This window comes from Triticum urartu, chromosome 4A (genome assembly GCF_056163025.1).
Source record: "Triticum urartu cultivar PI428250 chromosome 4A, HENAU_Tu73, whole genome shotgun sequence".
In the NCBI taxonomy this organism is placed as follows: domain Eukaryota; kingdom Viridiplantae; phylum Streptophyta; class Magnoliopsida; order Poales; family Poaceae; genus Triticum; species Triticum urartu.
The window spans coordinates 149,723,016-149,743,711 of NC_141876.1; the positions used below are offsets into that span (position 1 = coordinate 149,723,016).

Genomic DNA, 20,696 nt, shown 5'->3' on the forward strand with positions numbered 1-20,696 from the left:
TCTTCTTCATGGACTCGTTCTTCTTCCTTGCGGGATCTCAGGCAAGATGACCATACCCTCGAAATCACTTCTATATTTGCTTGCTAGTTGTTCGTTCTATCGCTATGTTGCGCTACCTACCACTTGTTATATCATGCCTCCCATATTGCCATGTCAAGCCTCTAACCCACCTTCCTAGCAAACCATTGTTTGCCTATGTTACCGCTTTTGCTCAGCCCCTCTTTATAGCGTTGCTAGTTGCAGGTGAAGCTGAAGTTTGTTCCATGTAGGAACATGGATATGTTGGGATATCACAATATACCTTATTTAATTAATGCATCTATATACTTGGTAAAGGGTGGAATGCTCGGCCTTATGCCTGGTGTTTTGTTCCACTCTTGCCGCCCTAGTTTTTGTCATACCGGTGTTATGTTCCTTGATTTTACGTTCCTTGCGCTGTTGGGTGTTATGGGAACCCCTTGACAGTTCGCTTTGAATAAAACTCCTCCAACAAGGCCCAACCTTGGTGTTACATTTGCTTAACAACCTAAGCCTTTTTTCCTTGGGTTTCCGGAGCCCGAGGGTCATCTTTATTTACCCCCCCGGGCCAGTGCTCCCCCGAGTGTTGGTCCAACCTGGGCGATGTCCGGCGCCCCCTGGGCAACCAGGGTCTATGCTAACCCGACGTCTTGCCATCCGTAGTGCCTTGAGAGCGAGATACGTGCGACTCTTATCGGGATTTGTCGGCACATCGGGCGGCTTTGCTGGTCTTATTTTACCATTGTCGAAATGTCTTGTAACCGGGATTCTGAGACCGACCGGGTCTTTTCGGGAGAAGGAATATCCTTCGTTGAACGTGAGAGCTTGTGATGGGCTAAGTTGGGACACCCCTGCAGGGTATAAACTTTCAAAAGCCGTGCCCGCGGTTATGTGGCAGATGGGAATTTGTTAATATCCGCTTGTAGAGAACTTGACACTTAACTTAATTAAAATGAATCAACCGCGTGTGTAGCCGTGATGGTCTCTTCTCGGTGGAGTCCGGGAAGTGAACACGGTTCTTGTGTTATGGTTGTGCGTAAGTAGTTTCAGGATCACTTCTTGATCACTTCTAGCTTCACGACCGTTGCGTTGTTTCTCTTCTCGCTCTTATTTGCGTATGTTAGCCACCATACTTGCTTAGCCTTTGGTGTAGCTCCACCTCATTACCCTATCCTACCCATAATCTTAAATAGTCTTGATCTCGCGGGTGTGAGATCGTTGAGTCCTCGTGACTCACAGATACTTCCCAACAGTTGCAGGTGCCGATGATACCAGTGCAGGTGACGCAACCGAGCTTAAGTGAGAGCTCGATGAAGATCTTGATCGTTGTTTTGTGTCTTTTCCGGTTGATCAGTAGTGAAGTCCAGTTGGGACGATCGGGGATCTAGCATTTGGGGTTGTCTTCTTTTATTTTGGTTCCGTAGTCGGACCTTGATTGTACTCTGGGTGATGTATGTTTAATCTGTTATTTGTGTGAAGTGACAATTGTAAGCCAACTCTTTATCTTTTTCTTATTCAGTACATGGAATTGTGTGAAAATTACCCCACTTGCGACTAAATCACCATGCGATTATGCCTCTAAGTCGTGCCTCGACACGTGGAAGATATAGCCGCATCGTGGGCGTTACACATGGTGCACGCGGAGGTGGCGCTGCATCAACCGGGTGCTTCGTCTGTTCTATCCTGTGTTGATCATGATCGAACCACTAAGGGCTCAATCAGAACATGAAACGAACCAGAGGGCAAATCCGTCCTAAAAAGTATGATGTGTGGGCTTGGACGTGAAGAAGTAGGAAAAAACTCAATTTGTGGTGTTTTGTCCAGCTACCCATAAAAAATGTGTTATTTAGTTCAATAAAAAGAAAGATGTGCTGTAGGAGCGAGGAAAAATGTGGCATTTCCTCGACACAGAAAAAAAGTTACCTAGAGTACGAACGCTGTTCTCAGGTAAAAAAAAACAGCACGAACGCCGTCGCTGAAAGCGGACGAGCGGGGCATGAGAAGGGTGAGGAAGGAAGAAGGGCAGGGGGCTCAGATTGGTGCCACTGCGCCCCGACGGCGACCCGTCCGACTGACGCCGTCGCCGGTTTGCGGCAGATCCGATTCCGAGGAGGAGGGCTGTGTATTGGTGGACGGCGGTCGGAGGGTGGACGGCGCAACGCAAGAAGGTGACAGTGCGCCTATCTGTAGCAGCGTCAAATTTTAGTTTGCATTTGCTCATTGCAAATATCTTGAATGGTAACCCTTAAATCCTTTTGACTTGTTTTTGTTGAGTTGGAAAAAAGCGAGTCCAAACGAAATTGAGTTGTTTGTTTGTTAGCGGCAGAACATCAAACACTTACGGATGCTTGATCTACTGTCGACTTTGTGCCAATCTAACTTGCCATAAACTTCATACGTCCTTAACTTGATCCTCAATGTGTTACAACATATTCTTGTATGGTACTCATTTTGGAGCACAAAAAGTTTGTGTCTACCTTTTTCAAGTATACTTCAAAGTCTTCAGTAGAACTGAAATAATCTATGTCTCTCCACCCCTTGTTCCCAAGCTCGGGGTGCCGCGTAGAATAGTAGCAGTACAAATTACATTTATTGATCAATTCAGGTAAACTAGTAGACTACATGCATACAAAGACCGTGACATTAATTTGTACTCTGAGAAGCTATATATATCGTCAATCGTTTCGTCTCACTCATCGACAATCATTTCATCTAGTAGCTAAACAGCAGTCAACCGAGAACGTTGCGTTAGCTCTTCAAAGGCGCGCATCGCTTCACTGTCGAGTCCTCCCGCAAACTACAAATTCCAAGAAATCAAGCAAATAAAATGAGCATATGGCATCATCCTTGATTCATTTGAAGGACGGGGGTAGTACATACCTGGTGAACCCTATATGTGAAACGCACGCTTTGAGCGACAAGAGCAGCCTCATTCCCTCCTCCTGTATAAGCTGTTATTTCCTTGAGGGCTCTTTTCATGTACACCTTTGCCAGTGTTACTGATGCCAACCTCATCTGCAAATTCAAACAGATGAACAATTCGCAACCGGTTAATCTCTGTTTGGTGCAAATATCAAGTACACAGATACTATGTTTTTAACTGAATGCAGATATACTAATTAACTGACTACCTTCGAAGCAATCCCTGAATCAAGCATCCATTCAGTCGGAATTCCAAACTGTTTATAGCACGGCATCACCGAGCTCCTCAGGTTCACTAATCTCTTCATGCTCTTCTCCAACCTGGCAAACAATTAAGTACCATAAATCAAGTTTCAGCACCCAAATCACGTGTCAGCTCAATTGGTTCTTGATTTCATACTTATCCAGCAGGCTTGATATCTTCCTCAGAGTAGCCTCACACGAAGTAGGGCTGCCATCGTCGGCGTTCAGGGAAGAGATCTCTGTTACGACACACTTGAGATCCCGGTATTCAAACGCTGCTTCCCGGAGTGCATCAGCTTTCCTCTCCGGCCAACTGAAGTGCTTCAACACGCCTGTTTCATCCGACTGAATTTTACAGCAGCTTAATTTGGTTAGTAACCACCTCACCAACCATCCCAGGTGTTGTCCTTGTACTGGTAGAAAACGGCAATTGGAACTAAATATTATATAGTGTTTGCTTGATTACCAGAGTTGAAAGTTGTTGATCAAGCCAATCAACAAAGGTCAGCACTTGCTCCACATCGGTGTAAGTAGTGGTCTGAACTTTGTTAATGAGACCATTGATGAAGTCTCCTTTTGTTTCGACATCCGTCTTGATCTGAACAAAAGATAGACATACATCTAGTAAGAAATCGTGTCTAGCAAAAAATTCGAGGGTCGTTTCATGGCAATAGTGCTGACCGCCAATAAGTGCGTGGAGCGGTTCTGTAGCTCGCCGACGATGCTGTTGTGATGAGCAGCACTGACAGTCACAGCTTTCTTGGTGTCACGCTTGTTCAGGGAGTTGTACATCTCAACCAACGCGGTTGCCTTGTTCACTGTGCCTATTGTGCCACGTTGCGGAGGGGGAGGAGGCGGTGCCGGGGCTCTTCCGAGGATTTTACTAGGTGGTGGTGGCGGCGGCGGTGAGGGGGGCTTCGGAGGCTGTGGTTTGCTCATGGCACTGTCTTTTAGGTTGTTTCGTTGCGCCACAGCGGTCTGCGCCTGCTGAATTGAGAATCAAAAATCATTTGCTGTCTGTTAGCCACCCGCTGCTGCGTACAGTTGTGAATGAACATGGAGTCATGGACATCTCATGGTAGAACAAAGCAGGTTGCAGGTAAAGGGAGAGATTTACATAACCAGTTTTGTTTTCAGGAAATGGAAGAAGAAGCAACTGCACAGTGATCGAAGAGGTCTGTGGTGACATGGAGCCCAACTTACATAGATGTCATGCTGCTCCTGAAGTCGGGTGATGGTGCAGCGCGCAAGGGCGAGCTGGTGCGTCAGGTCGCTCTTGTCACATTCCAGCTCGGTGTTGAGCAGCTGCAGCCTCTCCACCTCCTTCCTCAGGGCCTCCACCTCCCCACGCAGCTTGCGCGTCTCCTCCTCGGAATCCTCCTTGTGCCTCTTTGGCTTTGCAGCTGCACCAGTCACCACCCTCTCCTCCTTGCTGCTCACCCTCACAAGCCTTCTGGCCCGAGGAGGGGTGGCGGGTGCCGGAGCTGGAGACGAAGGAGCTTCCTTGATGGGTGTTGCTGCTGCTGCTGCTCTTGGAACCCTGGTTCGCGCGGCCACCGATGGCGAGGAGATCCTGCCGCCATGGGCGTTGCTCAAAACCTGCTGCTTCATTGCGTGTGTGAATCCAAGGAGCAGCCTAAGCCTAGAGTTCTAGCCTTTATTGCTGCGTTGCGACCTGCACTGAATACTCAGTGTCAGAAAGGAAGGTGCTGCCCGGGTGGTGGTTGGCGATGGCAATATATGTTGGCAACTTGGCATGCAGCATGTGGGTTGTGGAATCGGCACACAGCTCAGCTCTTTGTTGACTGCAAAGCGGCAGATACTAGTACAAACAAGAGAATTATCAGTGTCAATTGCACTGAGAAAAAGAGAGAGAGCAACAGCCTGCCTGCCTGAACCTGATTGCTCTTTAATGCAAAGTAGGGTGTGGTAGGCTGCTTAAGTTGAGAGTGTCCAATCGGCCATGACCATAGAGGACGAACAGGACCAGAAAGCAGAGACACAGCAATAAACCAGTGCCGTTACTATTTAACCAACCGAAAACACAGTACTACACTGTTTCATTGCATTGCAATACGAGATCTACTCTACTCTACATGTCAAATGGTAATTACCGTCCCTCAAAATGTTTGTATTGTTCTGGTGTATGAAGACACTAGTTATGCAGTAATTTCCTGTAACTTGGTGCGTACTTGCATCTGGATTATTTATGCATTGGTTGAGGTTCTTCCTGTAATCCCATCTTAGGGGGTTAAAAAATAGTGCAGGCTGCGGAAAAACAGGTGGAAAGACAAGACAGCAACATATAAAGCATTGGATGCTAATACAGACCAAATCATTAAGCCACACACATTTAATATCGAGGGCTGGCAGTTGACAAAAGGCCGGGGTAGTTGTGGCTGGAACACTAGTATATACTTCTAGACCATGTGAGAACCATTTAGCTGAATGTATACAGTTTAACTTGAAGCAGCACACCAGAATCTGCACATTTCAAGAAATAGATAAGCACTTCATGTTCAAGGCTCAACAATTTGTCCCTCTTTTTTCCCCTTACTTTTGTAACTTTAAGACAGACTTTGCTTTTCATTTGTTTAATTCATGTCTGGTGTGTGCGCCACCTGGCTTCCTCACCAGTCACCACTAGTTCAATACAAAATTAATTTTGGCATAATACAAGTGATCAGTTCATTGCCAAAACACATGTAACTGAAGACTGGTGGTAGTGTTTGCCGTCTATTGTCTTTGCCTTTTTAGTATATAGTTTAACAACTGACCCAATCACCCCAACTAGTTTTATACTTTAAGCAATGGCATAATCATGAAGCATGACAGACCAACCCCATGCACTAAACTGAATCGAAGCTAACTCGCCTAAGTGACAACAAAACAAACAAGCAAAACTCATTCTCCAGCGAAAATCGGTGACAATAAAATCCATGTGAAATGGAATAAGTAGAAGAAAGAAAGCATCCAAGAGGAGCAGTGGATCACAACAGAGTACTTCATCCTCCAAATAGGAATCAGAATCATTGACACCATTTTAGAATGATCACATGAATTTCATCATAATATATTCCTTGCCAAAAAGTTACAAGGGACAGAAGGGCACACCTTTGTTTTGCAGGATGCAAGAGACAAGCAGCTCCAAAGGAAATAATCTGATAGCAGAACAGTGGAGAGGTGCTTCTACTTATAGATGCCACGAACAGGTTGCTGATAGTGGGAAAGTAGGTGTGACATTTGGATCAAACTGAGGACCAACAATTGAATGCCACAATCTTATATATGTATAAACAAAAAGAAAATGCCCAGCTAGCTAGCTGTTGGTGGAATGTCTCAACATTCCCCCTTCCACATCACTAAACAACCAACCCAACGAAAGCAACCCAAACTCCCAAAGTGCATATCAGTCTTATGTGTCAGGGCACAGATACATCCATTGACCATTGGTAAGCCACTTCTTTTATGGATAAAATGTATACAAAAGCTTCCATGTGTTACAAGTGCATGGATTGGTCATTAATATGTTGAAGAGCTACAGCTCACCCGAGTTTCAAATTATGGTTAGACATGACATCAGAGTTGGAGATTGACCACCTAAACTCGCTTCACAGAACTTAATGGCCCCAACTGCACTTCCAAGATTTTGCATGTGCTGCTTCAAGTTTAAATCACACATTCAAACTGAGCAAAATACAACAACTTGCAAGAGCAGAAGTGCACATAATCAACATTTGATTTGATACACCTAGAAACTACATCCACTGGTTAATACAGGCAATAAGCCTACTTCCTACTAGCACACAACTCTGGCCTACTCATACAGGATACAACCACTACAGCTAAAGGCAAAACTCTAAATCTTTGCCACCACTTCAACTCTCACAGTTTCCAAAATTCTGGAGCAGCTTCGTTCTTCAAAATATCCCTCCAACGTATGGCAATGCAAGCGTTGAGAACAAACCTGCCCAGGACCAGCCAGAGGGCAAGATTGAGTGCCAACCATTGCCAGTGTTGGCCTCTCCTGGGAAGTCCGACCCAAAGTCTGATGATCCAGAAATGCCTGAGCCACTCGAGTTCAGTACTGATGATCCTGGATCAGAATCAGATGAACTAGTAACAGGGCTAGTGGATGATGTAGTAGGAGCAGTGGATCCAGCAGTAGAGCTGCAAAGATGAAATAGTTCACCATACACATCATTGCTTTAAACACGAGAGTTCCATGTTATCAGAATGCAAATTTATAAGCTTCACCTCGTTGGAGAAGACATTGATGATGCCAATACACAGGTTGCTGAGCCTGCAAAGAGGAGATGTAAGCATGATATTTCAGAACACCAAACTGAAAATCCTTGAAGCTATCTAGAAGGAGAAACCGTCTTACTTGGATTAGCATTGGCAAGCATTGCGGCACCCCTAAAGTCGCAGCTGGAGGGTGCAGGGTTCTTCTGGTAATAGCTGTTGAAGGCGTATGACGCATGGGCTTCCAAGGTATTTGGATAATAGCAGCTCCCTGATGGCTGTATTGGTGAGCAATCTGCTCCACCAATACCGCACGCATAGTCCAGTGCGTCCTGGAGCGCGGTTTGTGATGAGCCGGCCTTGGCCACGCACCAGGCTTGCTGCCCTGACACAACTGGAGCTGTGACTGGAGTAGTGGTCGGAGAAGTAGGCGGTGTAGTGCCGACAGTAGGCACCATTGGGTTCGTCGCTGGGTTTGTCAGTGGTGCCGATGGGGGGAATGTCGAAGGGGTGGTAACAGGAATGGTGACTGGCGTGTTGGGTGCAGATGTCGAAGGGGTTGGCAATGGTAATGTGGTAGAAGGGTCGTTTGAGGGGGTTGTGATAGGTGTGGGCAAAGGGTTTAATGAAGGGATTGTGATGGTAGGGTTTGTGGACGGCACGGTGATGATTGTTGGTGTTGGGTTCGTCGATGGGACTGTGATGGGCGTGGTCGGGTTGGTCACTTGAGCTGGATCCAAGTCATCATGGACAGTTGGTTTGCCTGCGTTAGCAACAATGAAGTATTTAGAGTGATTAGCTAGCATGGAATGCTAAGTTTCATGTTCTGATAGAGCACATGCATAGAACTAAGTAGGCAAGAAAGTAGGTATGAGATGCATATTGCCCAAGAGGGCTGTGAAATGAAAGTGAAATCTTAGAAAAAGAAATTATCGTTACATGCATGCTCAGTTGTAGGCAAGTAGCAGTATGAAAAGAGAAGGAATGGGCCACACATGCATATCCCATCCCAGTATATGTATCTATACAGTGATGCTCCCCAATCTGAAGCACGCACAAATCAGCACAATTAATCTCTCCCAGTCCCAGATCGAGATGTAAATGCTGAAGTAAGTAGTATTGTGTTACTCCAGAGTCCAGACATAGAGTGGGATTTGTGTACAGATCGAAGGGGACGTTAAGTTCAGAATTAACCGTTCGTCCGTCCCATATATCACCTCAAGAAAATGAAATCGTGTGCAGCAGCCGCAGGTAGAGGCGCAAGAGTACATTTCGGAATCTAAAAATGTCCGCGGTAGTTGTGCAGATGAGCCTCCGGGACGGGGATCTAAACAGGAATTATAGTGGTGGGAGGGTTTTATGGCGACAGAGCAGCTGGAGAAAGAAGAAGAGGAAGTACCTGAGACCGAGGGGAGCTCGAGGAAGAGGAGGGAGCAAGCGAGGGGCAGGAGGAGGAAGAGGAGGCGAACCACCATCCTCGCCGCCGGCCGCTCCGCAACCAGACAAGAAAGAGGTGGGTCGCCGCCGCAGCCTCAGCTAGTGTTGTTTTTTTGGGGGCTGCCCGAGGGAAGGGAATGGAAAGGAAAAGGTGGTGATGGTGGTGGTGGTGGTGGTAGCAGGAGGCACGAGAGAGAGGTATGGGCGGAAAAGGCGCAAGGTGAGAGAGAGAAAGCACGCTCCCTCGCTTTCACTGTCACTGCAGCATCCGTCTGGAATGGAATACCGAATACAATACCCGTATCTATCTACGCATCCGCACCGCACCAGGGAAGAATGTTGGTAACAGCATCTATAATCGGAGTCTCTCGCTCCTGGCGGCTGGAACTGATGCGGAGCATCCCAAGATCATTTTCATGGATCTCTCATCGTCCCACCAAATGTCTAGTGGACCCATGACACGAGCATGTACAAGAGCTCTCGAAATTGAGGTGACATCACTTCTCTCACAATTCCACTTCAATGCATATGAGACTTGGCTACTACCTCAAACGGAGATATTGTGCATACTCAGGTACCAAGGAGCTAGCCATGGAGAAGCTAAGGAGCAAGAAGGATTGGGAGCGGAAGACGGAGAAGAAATCAGCCAAGTCCCAGACTGGTCGGATGATCCGGAGGAGGTCCCGGACGATCCGGACACAGTCCGGATGATCCGGACCCCAGCCCGGACGATCCGGACAATTGGAGACCCGAGAGCAACACAAGCTGCCCTGAAGCCGGATCATTCGGACCCAGTCCCGGATCATCTGGACATACCCGGACGTCCGGACCAGGACCCGGACATCTGGACCTCCCGCAGCCCCCACGACACAGCCGGACGATCCGGACGCCGACCCGGATCATCCGGACCCCTGAAGCCCGGATCATCCGGACCTACACCCGGATCATCCGGACAATGCCTGCGTGCATGATGTTGGGTCGAGGCCCAAGTACCCCTTCGCCCCCTTTGCCTATATAAACGACTCCTCCACCACTTTTCTAGGATTAGCATTGGTTTAGCTCATATTTAGAGATAGAACATTGCTCATCCACAGCGGATCTACTCCACGAGAGAGACCGCGGTCCCTCTTCGGAGAAGATCCCTTTGGATTCAAGACCCCTCTAAGGGAAGATCCCCTTGTGGATTCAAGACCTCCTCACGGAGAAGACCGGCTATCTTTGTATCGTCCTTAGTTGTCCGTGGATCGTGTGATCTCTTATGTACTCGAGGATCTAGCACATGTGTGACTATTTCGTGTTGGTTTAGTGATTCTCTCGTGTTTTCCCTTGTGTTTCCCCTCGTTTTTCCCCTCGTGTTCTTCGCGGGATCCGCTTCTTTCGTGAAAGATCGGCCGATTAGGGTTCTATCCTACATCATCTTGGTATCTAGAGCCACGTTGATCACGATTTCGGAGCCTCCCCGTTGTGTTTCTAACCTTGTTTTTGTTATTTTTCGTCCTAATTTAAAAATCCCCACAAAAATAGCCCCAAAAATTTTTCTTGTGATTTGTGAGTTTTGATGATGTTTTGTTGGTTTTGATCCGTGCATTTGTTGTGTTGCAAGTGGATCTTACCTTCCCCCACCATCTCCACCTCGCAATGCACCCCAAAATCCACGAAATCATCAAATTTGCCTCCTTTTTCACGTTCATCCCGAGCCTTTCCCCGAGCGAATTGACCCGCCTGGATCATCTGGACCCTGACCCGGATCATCCGGACACGCCCGGATCATCCGACTCCTGCCCTGGATCATCCGGCTACACCTGACGAAACTGCATTTCCTGCAGTTTTATTACACCGCCGCCTACGCCTCCGCATACCCCCTTCGACTACCACCACCTACCTTCCGCCAACCCTTTCGATACATCCACCACTTGACCGCTACCAACTCTGACACATTTTGCCGCTTTTGGTTTTGAGAATTTGAGTTGTAGTTCATCGTTTCCTAGGGTGTTTCGGCTAACTAGGAACGGTTCGACATCGACATCACCGCCGCTCATCTTCGCCACGGACGCGTCATCAACAACGACCTTCCCGGTAACCTCATCTTGGGTTCGTGACACCCTCAACCGTAAGAAAGGACGGTAACTTCGACGACATCTTTGTCCACCCCTTGCCTTTACATTGATAACCACCATAGCCTTATCCTTTTGCGTAGCTTACCCATCGAGACTAGCCGTTGAGTATTGCCGGCAACGTAACTTGTGCACATTAGTGATCATACTTCCCATAGCATACATACATCATTGGTGCATATCTTGGTATCATCTCTTGTGTCACAAAGTTGTCATCGCATACACAATTGCTATCTTGGTTCGTGAAGCATTGCACGAGAAAAGAGCTCAACACACAAAGAGCCCAACAAGCTTTTAAGCAAAAGGGAAAGATAAGCAAAGAGCTTATAAGCAAGAACCATAGCATCATACAACATTAAGATTGTCATACTAGATCATCTTGGATCATATCATCGAAACACCATACATAGAGCATACTTGGGATATAAGTCATTCCATTTTTGCTTAGTAGGTTGTGCACAAGTTCGTATCCGCCTATTGTGCAATCGTGCTAGCGTCTCTCTAGTGTTGTGCAACACGAGCATTTTTCATGGATTCCACATTTTGGCTCATCCTTGGTTGCACAACCCCACTTATCTCTTTGCGTGTGTGTTTCCGTGTACTTTACATTGCTTGGTCTACTTGTTACATTTGCAAATTTGCGAATCTTTTCCAACATTATTGAATCTTGCTTACTTTCACATCAAATTTTGTGCCACCATCCTAACCAAGCTCCACCATAAGCTTTTACGTGTGTAGGTGTGAGAAAGCGACAAGAATTGGTACCAATTGTGCTATTTCCTTGTTCCACATTGGAGTGATCATTGATCCACTTTCAACTTCGGTCAAGGTACATTTGGTATACGTTCTTCTCTTTCTACCACTCACATTTTTCTCTTAGAATGATGGATAGGCCAAGTACTTCTACCAACCCACTCTTCATTGAGCATGATGACGACATGAACTCCTATGTCACCAAGAGCCACCTCTTTGGTGCACAACGTGCTTTGCATCAAGAGCAACAAGCAATGAGTGAGCGCATCGACAACCTCGCCACCGACTTGCAACTCTCTGAGCAACGTACAAGGGACTACTTCGACCACAAGCTCGACGATCACAAGCAAGAGAACGACACAAGAATGGACGAGATTTCATGCTTTGTTGCTCAACCGCTCTTCTTCCACTTCGTCCTCATCAAGACGGAGCCGCTCAAGTCGACACTCCGACTTCACCCTCTCTGGCTCAAGTACACCGACATCGAACACTCTTCGCCGTGCCGCGCGCAACGATCGTCAAGCAAGCCTCAATCCTCTATGCGACAACGACTCTCAAGAGCACCGGCATCGTCAAAACCAAGCTGCCTTTGCACAAGCACGAGAACGGCAACGCCAACGCCAACATGAAGAGGAAGAACGAGCGCGTCTACACCAAGAAGCACAAGATGCCGAGGCACAATATCAAGCGCAACAATTGCGAGATGCTCAAGCACTTGAGGCGCAACAAGCCCTCCAAGATTCAAGTCGAGCCGTAGCCAACCGAGGCCGACAAGCTCGTGAACATGAAGAAGCACTTCTTGAAGAAGCTCACAAACGGAGATTTCAAGCTCGCGTGCAATGTCAAGCTCGACAAGTTCCTCCACAAGCTCGCCAAGAACATCAAGTTCACCAAGAGCATGAAGACAATGAAGGTCCTCCACGACAAGAGCAACATGAGGTCGACAACCCTCCTCGCCAAGAGCACAACGAGTTTGACAATCATCAACTACATGGGCATCATCATCCTCGACCCCAACACAATGAAGAGCAACGCTATGGCAAGCTCAAGTTCACCATGCCCAAGTTCAATGGAAGCAATGATCCCGAAGAGTACCTTTCATGGGCATTGAAGGTCGACAAAATCTTTCGCTTGCACAATTATGACAACACTATCTTCGCCCTCATGAATTCATCATTCATACCGATCATGAAACGCTCAAGTACCTTAAGGGCCAAACCAAGTTGAACAAGCGTCATGCTAAATGGAGTGAATTTATTGAGTCTTTTCCTTATGTCATCAAGTACAACAAAGGTAAGGAAAACGTTGTGGCGGACACTCTTTCCCGCATATGCATGCTTGTTACTCAACTTGAATTGGATGTCATTGGCTTTGAGCACATAAAAGACTTGTATGAGCATGATCCTACTTTTGCTATCCCTTATGCCAAGTGTTTGACGCATACCTCTTGGGAACGCTATTACATCAAAGATGGATATCTCATGAGAGCTAACAAACTTTGCATCCCCGAGTCTTCTATTCATTTGTTGCTTTTGCAGGAATCTCATGGAGGTGGACTAATGGGACATTTTGGACGCGACAAGACTTTTGCTACGCTCTCCAAGAACTATTATTGGCCCAAGATGTTTCGCGACGTCAACCGCTTCACCAACTGATGCTCTACATGTCGCAAAGCTAAGTCTAAAGCTCAATCCCATGGCCTTTACATGCCTCTCCCAATTCCATATCAACCATGGGAAGATATTAGCATGGATTTTGTACTTGGATTGCCTAGGAGTAGAAATGGAAAGCATTTGGTATTTGTTGTTGTGGACCGATTCTCTAAGATGGCACATTTTTTTCCTTGCAACAATATAGACGATGCTTCACATGTTGCCAATCTCTTTTGTAGGGAAATATTGCGTCTACATGGAGTACCAAAGACGACCGTCTCGGACCGTGACGTCAAGTTCCTAAGCTACTTTTGGAAGACCCTATGCGCCAAGCTCGGAATCAAGCTACTCTTCTCCATGGCGTACCACCCACAAACCGACGGCCAAACGGAAGTGACCAACCGCACACTCTCCGCTCTACTTCGAGTGCTCATCAAGAAGAACATCAAGGAGTGGGAGGAGTGTCTACCTATCGCCGAGTTCGCCTACAACCGCGCAAGACACTCAACAACCGGCAAGTCCCCCTTCGAGGTCGTCTACGGATTCAACCCATTGTCACCATTGGACATTCTTCCTCTACCACTCCAAGAGCGCATCAATATGGACGCAAGTGCACGTGTGAACCATCTCAAGAAGGTGCATGAAGATACAAGGCACACCATCGAGCGCCAACTACAACGTCTTGCGACCAAGCTCAACATCAACAAGCACCCCATGGTATTTAACATTGGTGATCTTGTGTCGCTACACCTTCGCAAAGACCGCTTCCCAACCGAACGCAAGTCCAAGCTTCTACCTCAAGCGGATGGACCCTTCAAGGTGCTTGCACGCTACAACAACAACGCCTACAAGATCGACCTCCTGCGAGACAAGTACAACGTGAGCGACATCTTCAATGTCAAGGACCTCTCACCCTACCATGGTGATGAAGAATTTGATCCGAGGTTGGATCTTCCCCAAGGGAGGGGAGATGATGCGGAGCATCCCAAGATCATCCCCATGGACCTCTCATCGTCCCACCAAGTGTCTAGTGGACCCATGACACGAGCACGTACAAGAGCTCTCGAAACTGAGGTGACATCACTCCTCTCACAATTCCACTTCAATGCATATGAGACTTGGCTACTACCTCAAACAGAGACATTATGCATACTCAGGTACCAAGGAGCTAGCCACGGAGAAGCTAAGGAGCAAGAAGGATTGGGAGCAGAAGACATGCGTGAAGACGGAGAAGAAATCAGCCAAGTCCCAGGCTGGCCGGATGATCCGGATAAGGTCCCGGACGACCCAGACACAGCCCGGATGATCCGGACCCCAGCCCGGACGATCCGGACAATTGGAGACCCAAGAGCACCACAAGCTGCCCTGAAGCCGGATCATCCGTACCCAGTCACGGATCATCCGGACATACCCGGACGTCCGGACCAGGACCCGGATATCCGGACCTCCCGCAGCCCCCACGACACAGCCGGACGATCCGGACGCCAACCCGAATCATCTGGACCCCCGAAGCCCGGATCATCTGGACAATGCCTGCGTGCATGATGTTGGGCTGAGGCCTAATGTCTACTACACAACCTTCTTCTTGTAGACGTTGTTGGCCCTCCAAGTGTAGAGGTTTGTAGGACAGTAGCAAATTTCCCTCAAGTGGATGACCTAAGGTTTATCAATCCGTGGGAGGCGTAGGATGAAGATGGTCTCTCTCAAACAACCCTGCAACCAAATAACAAAGAGTCTCTTGTGTCCCCAACACACCCAATACAATGGTAAATTGTATAGGTGCACTAGTTCGGCGAAGAGATGGTGATACAAGTGGTATATGGATGGTAGATAAAGGTTTTTGTAATCTGAAAATATAAAAACAGCAAGGTAACTGGTGATAAAAGTGAGCACAAACGGTATTGCAATGCTAGGAAACAAGGCCTAGGTTTCATACTTTCACTAGTGCAAGTTCTCTCAACAATAATAACATAATTGGATCACATAACTATCCCTCAACATGCAATGAACAGTCACTCCAATGTCACTAATAGCGGAGAACGAACGAAGAGATTATGGTAGGGTACAAAACCACCTCAAAGTTATTCTTTCCAATCAATCCGTTGGGCTATTCCTATAAGTGTCACAAACAGCCCTAGAGTTCGTACTAGAATAACACCTTAAGACACGAATCAACCAAAACCCTAATGTCACCTAGATACTCCAATGTCACCTCAAGTATCCGTGGGTATGATTATACGATATGCATCACACAATCTCAGATTCATCTATTCAACCAACACATAGAACCTCAAAGAGTGCCCCAAAGTTTCTACCGGAGAGTCAAGGCGAAAACGTGTGCCAACCCCTATGCATAGATTCCCAAGGTCATGGAACCCGCAAGTTGATCACCAAAACATACATCAAGTGGATCATAGAATACCCCATTGTCACCATAGGTATCCCACACAAGACATACATCAAGTGTTCTCAAATCCTTAAAGACTCAATCTGATAAGCTAACTTCAAAGGGAAAACTCAATCCATTACAAGAGAGTATAGGGGGAGAAACACCATAAGATCCAACTATAATAGCAAAGCTTGCGATACATCAAGATCGTATCACCTCAAGAACACGAGAGAGAGAGAGATCAAACACATAGCTCTTGGTACATACCCTCAGCCCCGGGGGAGAACTACTCCCTCCTCGTCATGGAGAGCACCGGGATGATGAAGATGGCCACCGGAGAGGGATTGCCCCCTCCGGCAGGGTGCCGGAACGGGTCTAGATTGGTTTTCGGTGGCTACGGAGGCTTCTGGCGGCGGAACTCCCGATCTATTCTGCTCCTCGAAGTTTTTAGGGTATATGGGTATATATAGGAGGAAGAAGTACGTGGGTGGATCTCCGGGCTGTCCACGAGGCAGGGGGCGCACCCAGGGGGGTGGGCGCGCCCCCCACCCTCGTGGGCAGCCCGGGACTCTCCTAGTCCATCTACGATACTCCGTGGGCTTCTTTTGGTCCAAAAATAAGTTCCGTGAAGTTTCAGGTCAATTGGACTCCGTTTGATTTTCCTTTTCTGCAATACTCTAAAACAAGGGAAAAAAAGAAACTGGCACCGGGCTCTAGGTTAATAGGTTAGTCCCAAAATCATATAAAATAGCATATAAATGCATATAAAACATCCAAGGTTGATAATATAATAGCATGGAACAATCAAAAATTATAGATACGTTGGAGACGTATCAAGGCCCATGTACCCCTTCGCCCCCTTACCTATATAAACGAATCCTCCACCACTTTTCTAGGATTAGCATTGGTTTAGCTCATATTTAGAGATAGAGAATTGCTCATCCACATCGGATCTACTCCACGAGAGAGACCGTGGCCCCTCTTCGGAGAAGATCCCTTTGGATTCAAGACCCCTCTAAGGGAAGATCCCCTTGTGGATTCAAGACCTCCTCACGGAGAAGACCGGCTACCTTTGTATCGTCCTTAGTTGTTCGTGGATCGTGTGATCTCTTATGTACTCGAGGATCTAGCACATGTGTGACTATTTCGTGTTGGTTTAGTGATTCTCTCGTGTTTTCCCTTGTGTTTCCCCTTGTTTTCCCCCTCGTGTTCTTCGTGTTCTTTGTGGGATCCGCTCCTTTCATGAAAGATTGGCCGATTAGGGTTCTACCCTACATCAGGAACCCTAGCTGCCGCCAAGAGAGTCCAATCTTTCAACATCGTTCTCCGGTGACTCTCCTTCGCCGGCGACCTCGGTTGTCGGTGATGAGGGGGTCGTCGTATCTACGTGTGTGGATTGTTTTTACTCTCTCATAGTCTAAGTTTTTAGGTTGTTCATCGTCTTGCCATCGGCGACGGTGATGACATCGTTGAATAAAGATTCTTCGGATCCTTCCCTGAAAAGGCCATCGGTCCTATGGTTGAGGATGGATTTGGAAACCATTCTATTCAAGTAAGAATGACGTGGCGGCGGCAACATCCTCGTGGTGGATCTGTGTCCTCGGGCTCCGTCGTTGCGACGACGTTTGCTCTAGCATCGGCGTGGAGTTTGGGAGGTAGTCCAAGAGTGGATGTAGATTGTGGTCTGCATCGACGATATCTGGAAGACGGAACGTGTGCTGGGCTGGTGGTTCGTGGATGGCTGGTATGGTTTCCTCCTTCGGCGTCTTAGTCATAGTGGAGTGACAGATCTGGAGTTCGATGGCGTGTCTGGGGTGTTGCCCCGGTCTGATTCATTCAATGACAAGGGCTTCACTTTTGGTGAGCCACCTTGAAGGTCCGCAAAGCTGCATATCAGCGATGGAGCCGTGTCGAGCTCGGGTGAGGAGGTGATCCGTCATTCTTTTCTTCAGTTGCTACTATGGTGGTGCCGGAGGCAGGTGACGGGCGTTGGTGTCAAGCTCAGAGATGTTCTGCTATCTTTTCAGTTTTGTCATGTCGGTCCTTACGTGACTTGTACTTTGATCTTTACTAGTAAGCTTGCAAGTGCAACTCATGTCTCGACCAATACTCTTTTCAAATATACACCTACTATGAATCACACTTGTATAAATAAAAGGAATATAGCCACAAATAAAGAGCATATAATGGTGGAGAAAATGGAACATAATGTATTCGATAACAATGCCCAACCATGTCATTAATTTTATGGAGTAGCTTCAAGAAAATTGCGAGGAATAGTAACTTAGAATTTGATTGTGAGATATCATCTATTCCAAGTTGATAACGCGTAAAAATACATCGGGGTGGGAATAGAGAAATGAATCAATAAAATTGGCTATTGCTCTAGTCCAATAAATTTACTTGTACAACATTGTCCCATCTCCTTTGAAATGTCTTCACTAAGATTATATTATTTGCACCTCTTTATGCAGATTCGTTACTGAAAAGCCATTTAGGTTGCTCATTCGTCAAAACACAACATGGGAGATCAATAATACATTTGCAGTAAATAAAATACAAAAAAGAAAAGACACTTCACAAGCATGTCTCATATTGCAATATAATTATGGTACTTACTGTTAGTGCAAGCAAATAACAACAAAAAACTGCCAAGATTATGGTCAAACATGACATGGTACCATACTTTGCGACTTAGTTTTGTTAGCTAACAATTTGAAACTATGGATACCAATTGACATAAGGTGTGTCTTGTACAAGCAATCTAAGTATGTATTCAGCCATCTTGACACACTGTCAGGGTCAGCTGGCACCAAAATCCATTAGCGAGGCTCTTGCCAGCGAAGCCATTGTTATCGACAGCAGAGTGTTGTGCCAAAGTATCGTAGGTTTAGCACTCTGAATCCTCCGTGCTGCGTAGGCATGCAGACACGGGACCCTGGAAGTACACCAAATAAAACCTCTGCATTATTGGTTGACGATGTTAATAGCCCAGGAAAACATTGGCAACACTGCCATAAAATGAAGGGGAAGCGCCATCAGAACGGATTTGACCAAGGTTAGGCAGCTCACCATGAGAGGGAGGCCCAGGTATTTGATTGGGAAGGATTGGAGCTTGCAGCGCATGAACCCAACAATGTCCTGAGCCTTCTCCTCCCTTCAACCAATGCTCGTGATGGTGCTCTTTTGCAGATTAATATGGAGCCCTGAGGCGCAACCAAAAATGTCTAGGATGCAAAGAATCATCTCTTGGTCTTTGTTGCCTAGCTTGAAAAAGATGATTTGCATCGTCGGCAAAATAGAAGCATTGGGACCTGACAGATGACAACTCATCTTATTTCCTTGCATCCTCTATTTTATACCCCTACAAGCTAAATGAAAAGAAAAATAAAACAAACCAATCTCCTAGATATGATCACTAACGCAAATAAATAAAACCGGAGTAGATCAAACAAGGGACAAGGGTAAATCTGCACCATGATCATGTCGTAACACCGCTAAAAAATTACTAATTGACAGAGGAGAAAAAGAAACAATACCATATGGTGCATACCAAATTATCCCGAGAAAGCAAATGCATGTCCATCTACAGTTAAATTAAAACTTTACATGGTCAAAATGTAAAATGTTGATGGCTGATTTCAGAGTTGACTACCTTAGCTTTTAAGTTCAGACTTACCGTGTCTACACTTTAGATAGCATGGCCTTACATCCTAAACTAATCATAGCAAAAGTATAATCGCATTCATGGTAGCAAAAGGCTCAAGTAAAGGAAAAAATTAGCATACTATGTTTCTAAAAAGGCAAAATTTGCAAGCTATAATAAAGGAAAAAGGAAAAAATAGTGATAGGGTTATCATATTTCTCCAAATTTGAGAGGAAGGTGGTGCACTGGGATCCATACATCTTCAGAGCCAAGGGCATTTTCAAATGAAACTGACAACGTTGGAAGTGTATTTTAACTAATCAAAATTCAAGTCCAGTAGACAAGTTCATATATGCATATGTAATGTTGACTACCTCAAACTTAACTTTCAGGAAAACTGCATACACTTCCATCTTGAGTGATTTACAAAGTGTGTGTTTTATTTCCTAGAAACCATGAAACCAATGAGAAGTTGAGAACTAAAGTGGATGTTTTATTTTGGAGAAACCATGAAACCAATGAGAATTTGACAAGGTATGCTTGAAACAGAATTGAGATTTTAGTGGAGTAAGATTTTAGTACAAGTATGAAACTGGATAAGGGATAATCATGCATCACACTCATAAAGGAATCTATAATCTTGCACATTTCAAGGCATATATTCAAATATTGAAGAAGAAAATAAAAAACAAACTCTGGGCAGCATGCCACCATAGAAATCATGCACCATACTCTCAAAAATGCCCAACCTTTCTAGTATTTTCATAGGAAGACATTGGAGAAAACATCAAAAGCTTGGAATCTCACGAAGTGATACGAGTTAGATTTAGAGGAAGAAAACACTAATGACCATGAATCTAAGTGAGCAAGCCAAGAGCAACCAGAGATGACAGAGAGTCACATCATTCCTTCCAAAGCACAACTCTTGCTCAACAGTAATAACCTGAACATGAACAACTTGATTCTAAAACAATGTAGGGCGGGGGGGGGGGTGGTGGAGGGGGCGAAGAGAGCTTACAACGGGAGAAAAGATATGATATGCTCCTAGACACTAAGCATGTATCAACACCTCCTTCCACACACATGTCCACACCCTTAGTTTTAACAGTGCCCCACCTTTGTTGCCGCTTATCCTTCATACCATCGTAGGCCCTACTTGTCCTCCTTCCCGCCGTAAGTCGGTGGTGGCCGCTGTGTCCACCTGATCACAATGACCTATGCCTAGTCAATTCCAAAGCGATGAGCTCGGCGTGAGGCAAGCAACGACCAAACATATG

General features: G+C 46.2%; 2 protein-coding genes across 4 annotated transcripts; both read right to left on the reverse strand.

Moving 5' to 3' along the window:
* Positions 1-2,484: 2,484 nt before the first annotated feature.
* Positions 2,485-6,426, reverse strand: LOC125551797 (INCREASED PETAL GROWTH ANISOTROPY 1-like protein 2). 3 transcript variants are annotated; one of them, XM_048715149.2, is made up of 8 exons: positions 6,298-6,426; positions 4,387-4,858; positions 3,865-4,170; positions 3,650-3,781; positions 3,341-3,528; positions 3,150-3,261; positions 2,899-3,033; positions 2,485-2,815 (listed from the first exon to the last, which is right to left on the reverse strand). In XM_048715149.2, exons 2-8 carry the CDS (start codon positions 4,792-4,794, stop codon positions 2,738-2,740), a joined length of 1,359 nt encoding a protein of 452 aa, XP_048571106.1. In that variant the 5' UTR covers positions 4,795-4,858; positions 6,298-6,426; the 3' UTR covers positions 2,485-2,737. The 3 variants fall into 3 exon arrangements, with proteins under 3 accessions (XP_048571106.1, XP_048571104.1, XP_048571107.1); XM_048715147.2 differs by having other exon boundaries at positions 4,387-4,863; positions 6,298-6,417; XM_048715150.2 differs by lacking the exon at positions 6,298-6,426 and having other exon boundaries at positions 3,865-4,167; positions 4,387-5,094.
* A 413-nt stretch (positions 6,427-6,839) lies between these two features.
* On the reverse strand, positions 6,840-9,074 carry LOC125551798 (uncharacterized). Its single transcript, XM_048715151.1, has 4 exons — positions 8,828-9,074; positions 7,571-8,191; positions 7,441-7,486; positions 6,840-7,353 (listed from the first exon to the last, which is right to left on the reverse strand). Exons 1-4 carry the CDS (start codon positions 8,901-8,903, stop codon positions 7,104-7,106), a joined length of 993 nt encoding a protein of 330 aa, XP_048571108.1. The 5' UTR covers positions 8,904-9,074; the 3' UTR covers positions 6,840-7,103.
* Between the last annotated feature and the right edge of the window lie 11,622 nt (positions 9,075-20,696).